Consider the following 6,480-nt stretch of genomic DNA (forward strand, 5'->3'; position numbering starts at 1 on the left):
AGGGAGGGGTGAACCTCCTGGTGTGTTAGCTGTGACTAGGTTTGAATACATAGCCTCGAGGGAGGTAATTAGCTCTCTTGGTTTTGCATTCACGGAGTTAAGTATAGCATCGCCCAGGCTCACCCAGGGAAAAGGGTGGGGGAGCTGGGGGGTTGAGATAGGAAGACCCAGGGGTCTGGGTTTTGGGGGGGTTTCTCCAGGGAAAGTCTGGGGGGACCAGAGCGAGGCAGGCGCTGTATTCCTGTCTGGTGACAGCGAGATAAGATCCAAGCTGGGTATAAGCTTGGGGGAGGTTCACACTAAACACTCAGCTGTTGAACTCTAAGTCCAGATTTGAGACAAACGTTTACCACACACCTATCCACTCGTTGTGCTGGCTTTTGTGAATCTTTTTTAGACACCTAACTCTCCCCATGCATCGTATAAGGAGCCTGGGTGCCCAACTCAGGACTGTACATTTCACATGAGGTACCTAAAAGTTAGGCACTGCAATGCTCAGTCTAAGTTCCCCTTGTGAATTCTACCCATTGTAATTTAAATTGCTTATAAAAGTGTTGTGTTTTTTTTCCCCCTTCTACCTCAGGTTGTCCTTCTGTATGCCTCAACTTACGTTCTGGTTTCACTCAGCATAGACCGTTATCATGCCATAGTTTATCCAATGAAGTTCCTTCAGGGAGGTAGGAGAAATTTTGTACCTTGCTACTGCTCTAGATGTGGCTTTAATATCTTTATTTCGCTAAACAACTTTTCAATGAAAGCAATGTTATCGTGATTAGTGTACTAAGATCCTTTATTAATTCCTGGTCTTGGCAATATTATATTATGTGGAATTAAGCTATTTTAAAACGTGTAAATGTTTCCCATTATCTTCCAGCATTTTCAGAAAAGAATTATTATACACAATGGACAAAAAACTGTCCTTAGTGCAATTCCATTGACTACAGGCATCACAACAGGGATTAATTTGGACTATTTAATTTAACATAGTGTTTGAATGAGCTTTTTCCAATGTAAATCGGTAAAACTGGGAAAATAAATACGTTATTAAATACAGCATGAGCTCCTCCAGTCTGTTGGCTCATATGAAATTATTGCGGTTGGAGGAGATTAAGTTTTAAACATCTATAAAGGGGTGGTTCTTTTCCATGATAAGTGACATTCAGAAGCTGTAGAGATGTTGGGAATAATTTTATTATTTTCATTAATTTTACAACACCCAAAAGCATACTGGCTACCAGGGCCGGTGCAAGGATGTTTCGCACCCTAGGCGAAACTTCCACCTTGCGCCCTCCCCCCCCCACCCTAAGGCACCCTCCCCTGTGGCAGCTCCCCTGCTCCACCCTGAGGCAGCCCCCTTGCAGCAGCTCACCACCCTCTTCTCTGAGGCACCCCTACCCAGCTCACCCCTGCTCCGTGCATGAGCACCTCAAGCATGCTGTGGCTGCTTCACTTTTCTCCCTTTTCCCAGGCTTGCAGTGCCTAAGCTGATTGGTGCTGCAAGCCTGGGAGGTGGGAGAATTGAAGCTGCCACGGTGTGCTTGGGGAGGCAGCAGGGCAGGGGTGAGCTGGGCAGCGAGTTCCCCTGTGTGCTTGCCCCTCCCCTTACTTGCTGCAGGTGGCCATCCTCGTGCTCCCGTGCCCCAGCTCCCTCCGTCTAAATGCCGACGGCAACTGGGGCGGCTGAAGATCCGGCCGCTACAGTCGCTGCTGAAGAAAATGGTGCCTCCCAAATGCCAGTGCCATAGGCGACCGCCTAGGTCGCCTAAATGGTTGCACTGGCCCTGATGGGTGCTGTACAATACAGAAGAATGTTTCCACACTCAAAGAGTTTACAATATTAAATATGATGTGTTGAGGAAAAGAAGTAGGGAGGGGATGAGGTGAGGAAGAACAAGGATTAAAGCAGTGATTGCTTTCTGTAGGATATGTTTTAATCAAAACTCAAGTTATTGTACTCATTACAGGTGTAATGGTAAAATTCTATGGCTTGTGTTATGTAGGAAGTCAAACTGGCTGATCTAATGGTCCCTTCTGCCTGAAAAAAAAAAGATCTGCTGAAGTTAAGGGGAGCTGTTGGGTGCTCAACGTTCCTTAAATTCTGACCAGCTATTTGAGGGCCTAACTGTGTAGCAGGTGAACCTCACTGCCACAGTATCTTCATTTAAGAACTAGAAAAAGCAGTAGTTAGACTTCCCCCTCTGTTTAGGAGTTTAATTGTGAGGAATTTATAAGTTAATCTTTGTAGAGCTTTGTATACTTTGAGGGTATAAATAGCTACAATACAGGCTTCATATTATAGCAAATTATTTACATTAAAGAATTAATCCCATATCATATCTATCTTTTCCTGCCCTAGGTTGGCTAATATTCTTTGTCTCATGCAGAGTGTATCCTTGACAGGGTCAATCAAGTTATCTCTGTATTTGATATAATATCCTTGATACAGAGACACACAGAATAATTTAGCATATTGGAAAGAAGCGAGCCTATTTTTTCGAACTTGTTGCTAATGACCTATTGAGGTTAAAGTTTTGCATGCTGCCTTACTATGTCTACACTGCAATGGAAGCCTAGGCTCAGACTCAGGCTTGAGCACAAACCTCCTTTCTGTCTGCACACAAATCTCTCAAACTCAGGCTCAGACCCAGGATCTTAAGAGTGCACGAAGGTGGAGGGTTCAAGCCAGAGTCAAGCCAAGACCCAGCTGTTCAAGCCCTATTGTTTTGCAATGTAAATGCAGCCAGCCCTGCCCCCCTGACTTGGGAGTTCACTAGAAGTATCCAACAATCCCATGGGCCAATTTCCTTTGTCCTTTCTCTCTCTCTCCTCCCCCTCCCCCCCAATTGACTCCAGGGAAAGGGAAGCAAACTGCCTCCCTTGTAGTGCAGTAGCTCAGTGAATCAGTGTTTAACCCTTCTATTTTATTCTGTCTGCCAAGCTGCAAACACACCTTGGGAGAGTTTTCTGCATTTACAATGGACACAGATGAGAAAGTGTCCTTTGCAAAGCATGCTGCTTCATAATCACAGGTGCATGACCAGATTTTGGTTAGTGGTATGTAGGGTGACCAGCTAGCAAGTGTGAAAAATCGGGACAGAGGGTGGGGGTAATAGGTGCCTATATAAGAAAAATCTCCAAATATTGGGACTGTGCCTATAAAAATCAGGACATCTGGCCAGCATGTAGGTATTATGCCAGCCAAATAGTGAATTTTAGTAAGAGAATCAGGAGTGACCACATGAATACCAGCAAATAGCAAAGAAGCAGGCAGCACTGGAAATTTACCAGGCTGATGGCCACTGAAGAGAGCAGATTAAGCAACTCAAGACTGAATACCAGAAGATCAGGGACTAGAGCTGTACCTTGGGCAGGGGTGGCTCTAGCTTTTTTTGCCGCCCCAAGCACAGCAGTCAGGCAGCCTTTGCGACTTGCCTGTGGGAGGTCCCGCGGCGTCAGCGTACCTGCCACCGAATCGCCACTGAATCCACGGGACCGGCGGACCTCCCACAGATGCGACGCCAAAGGCTGCCTGACTGCTGCCTTTGCAGGGACTGGCAGAGCGCCCCCTGCAGCTTGCAGCCCCAGGCACACACTTAGAGTGCTGGTGCCTGGAGCTGCCACTGACCCTGGGTAACCCTCTGCCATCAGGCCTGTTTGATGAGTTTGACCAGGTGTAGAGCATTGTGCTGAGCATGGAGCCAGTGTGGCAGGGTGACCTGGTCTGTTCAGATGGCAACCTGCTGTCCCCAGAATCCAGCATGGGAGTTGGTGGGAGCCCACAGGAGATGCCAAATGAGGGCAGTGACCTGATTCCACTGCTGACACTGGTCCCGGAGCCCAGCCTACAGCCCAAATGTCTACTCTGCAGTTTTATAGCCCCCTTAGCCTGAGTCCCACGGGCCAGACAGCTGAGCTGGGTCAGCTGTGGGGTTTACTGCAGTGTAGACATACCCGGAGAGGCTCCTTACTGACCCTTGCTGGGTTTTGATATGCCTGCAAAGGTATCATTCATTTTAATCCCATCATGCAAACCTCCAGGAGGTGCATTTAATTCACTCCAATTTCCATATCTATATCACATAGCAAAGTGCAACCTTAGATTAAGACCTTGCCAAGTTTATTTTTTAAAATCAACACCCTGTCCAACTGTGTGGCACTACAGAAAAATCCCATAGGTACAGCTTTAAAATGCAAAAGCAGGTCCTGTGCAGATGTGCTGTTTTATGCACAAAATACCAAGCCACAGTTTCCATGCACATCCACATTAACCTTAACCTTTTCCATGCACCAGTACTTGCCTGAAGTTTCATCCATATGACCATGGGCACTCTCAGCCCTAGAGATAGGTGAATATTTGGTAGTGGAGATATGGATTCACATTCTCTGTCGCATTCCAAGGAGAGATTTGAATCCACATCTCCCACCTCCCAGGTGAGGTTGTTAAGTTGTTCTTAAATATTCACTGGACAAAAGTGTAAGTATTTATACAAAGTAGAAGAGCTTCAATAGAGAACTGGAGAATAGCCTACAGCCTGATGGTTAGGGCACTTGCATGGGTGAGGAGATCTGAGTTCAAGCCCCTGTTCTAGGGTGGGGATTCAAACCGAGGTCTCCCACATCCTAAACGACTGCACTAAAAGTTACCAAGGGACATAGTCTTTGACTCTCTCCTCCTGCTACCCCCATCTCATCCCACTCCAAAGCTGGCCCTGAAAATCTTTTCCCCAGCTGAAACTAAATGGATCAAACTGACAAATGGCTTCAGGTCACCCAAAACTGCATTTTTCATTGCGTAAACTACTTGGCCTGTGCGACTCTGTGCCTCAGTTTCCCCCGCTCTGTAAAAGGAAGAGAAGTATACTTAACATCCTTTGCGAAGGAGTTCAAGATCTAGTGCTAGACCAGACACTATGGTTACTGTCGTCAGGCTAGGACAGGAAAGTGCTTTGAAGGAGGTTGCGCTTGGCACGTCTTTTACAAAAATTAGTTTTGACAGTAAAATGAGCGTTTTGCTCTCACTTCGCATGGGTGTTAATGACTATAAAAGGTACAAGACAGTGGAAAATCAAGTCCTGCCTGTAGCCTAACTCCAACTTTTACTCTATACACATCTAATTCAATAACAAAACACATCAGAAATAATAAAACATGCAATAAAGAATGATAGGATAATGATCATCTAGAATCAGACAGTTTAAACAGTTCTTTCATATTTAGAGAGCTATTCAAATATGATATAATTAATCCTCAAGCATATTCAGTGGGTGATACTGTCTCAGTTTTAGACAGGGAAAATGGAGCTGAGACACAATGTGACATGATCAAAGCCATAAAGAGTCAGTGTCAGAGCTGGGCTTAGAATTTATAAATTTGAGATTCCCAGGTTCTATCCATGACCACTACCATACATCCAAATCTCATTTTAAACCAGCAAAGTCATGATTTTATTTTTTGTAAAAGAAAAGCTTCTCAAATCTGTCAGTTAAAACATCCTATTCAGAGACAGGTTTTATTTATACTTTACATAGTCCAGTTATAGGACACACTAGCCACTGGAACAGTTACAAAAAACAAGAACACATGTTAGGCAGCTACCCTATACTGGCCTGTTCACACAGAAATGTCTAGGTCACGTTAAGTGGTGCTTTGAGCAGTGGCGGATTAGCCACTGGGTCAACAGGGGGCCCCTGGAAAAATGGTGCCCCGCACCATGACTCGCTCTGCCTAGTGCTCCTATTGTGGAGTGGGGTTGAAGCACAGGGGCATGCCCTGCTCTGTGCTCCTGCTGGGTAGTGGGAGAAGCCCCCACACCTTGAAGTGGGAGAAGCCCCCACACCCCACATCACTTCCCGACAGGAGCACTGGGTGGGCAGGGCAAGCCCCTGCACCCTGATTCCATTTCCACAGCTAGGGGAAACTGCAGGCAGAAGGGATGAGGAGGGGCCCCCACTTGCTCTGGCCCAGGGCCCCCACAAACACTAATCTGCCTCTGATTTTGAGCATGAGCTAGCTGGACCATCAGGAGTTGTGGGTGGAAGCTCAAGTGTTGCTGACACTGGAGCTAGTATTGCAGTGGGGATACAGCTACTCTGTGCTACTAATCTAAACACTGCAAAACAACACTTGAGCAGCACAATGGAACTGCTCTCACTTGAGCGAGGCTAACTTAAGTGATAGCTTGAGTGATCCACACCAGAGTTAACTCTTCAGCTAACACAAGCCCTCAGAGAAAGCCTGTGAAACAAGCCCTGCCGTGTACTCCAAAAGCACAAGATCTGTTGGAGCCAGGGGCAAGGAAGAAAATTCCAAAGCTTCTTAATAGAAATTTTCATTAATGGCTGTCATAAATAGATAGCTAAGGGTTAATGTTTCTTTCACCTGTAAAAGGTTAACAAAGAGAACCAAACACCTGACCAGAGGACCAATCAGGAAACTGGATTTTTTAAAAACTCAGGGAGGGAATGTTGGGTCTGTGTCTTT

At 46.0% G+C, this 6,480-nt stretch overlaps 1 protein-coding gene across 1 annotated transcript in view; it reads left to right on the forward strand.

Moving 5' to 3' along the window:
* The window catches only part of NPSR1 (neuropeptide S receptor 1), a 107,215-nt gene that overhangs the window by 63,464 nt on the left and 37,271 nt on the right, over nt 1-6,480 (forward strand). Inside the window, exon 4 of the mRNA XM_032778732.2 lies at nt 584-677. Within this exon, the coding sequence (XP_032634623.1) occupies nt 584-677 (94 nt within the window). The remainder of the gene's footprint in view (nt 1-583; nt 678-6,480) is intronic.

This window comes from Chelonoidis abingdonii, chromosome 2 (assembly GCF_003597395.2).
Source record: "Chelonoidis abingdonii isolate Lonesome George chromosome 2, CheloAbing_2.0, whole genome shotgun sequence".
In the NCBI taxonomy this organism is placed as follows: domain Eukaryota; kingdom Metazoa; phylum Chordata; order Testudines; family Testudinidae; genus Chelonoidis; species Chelonoidis abingdonii.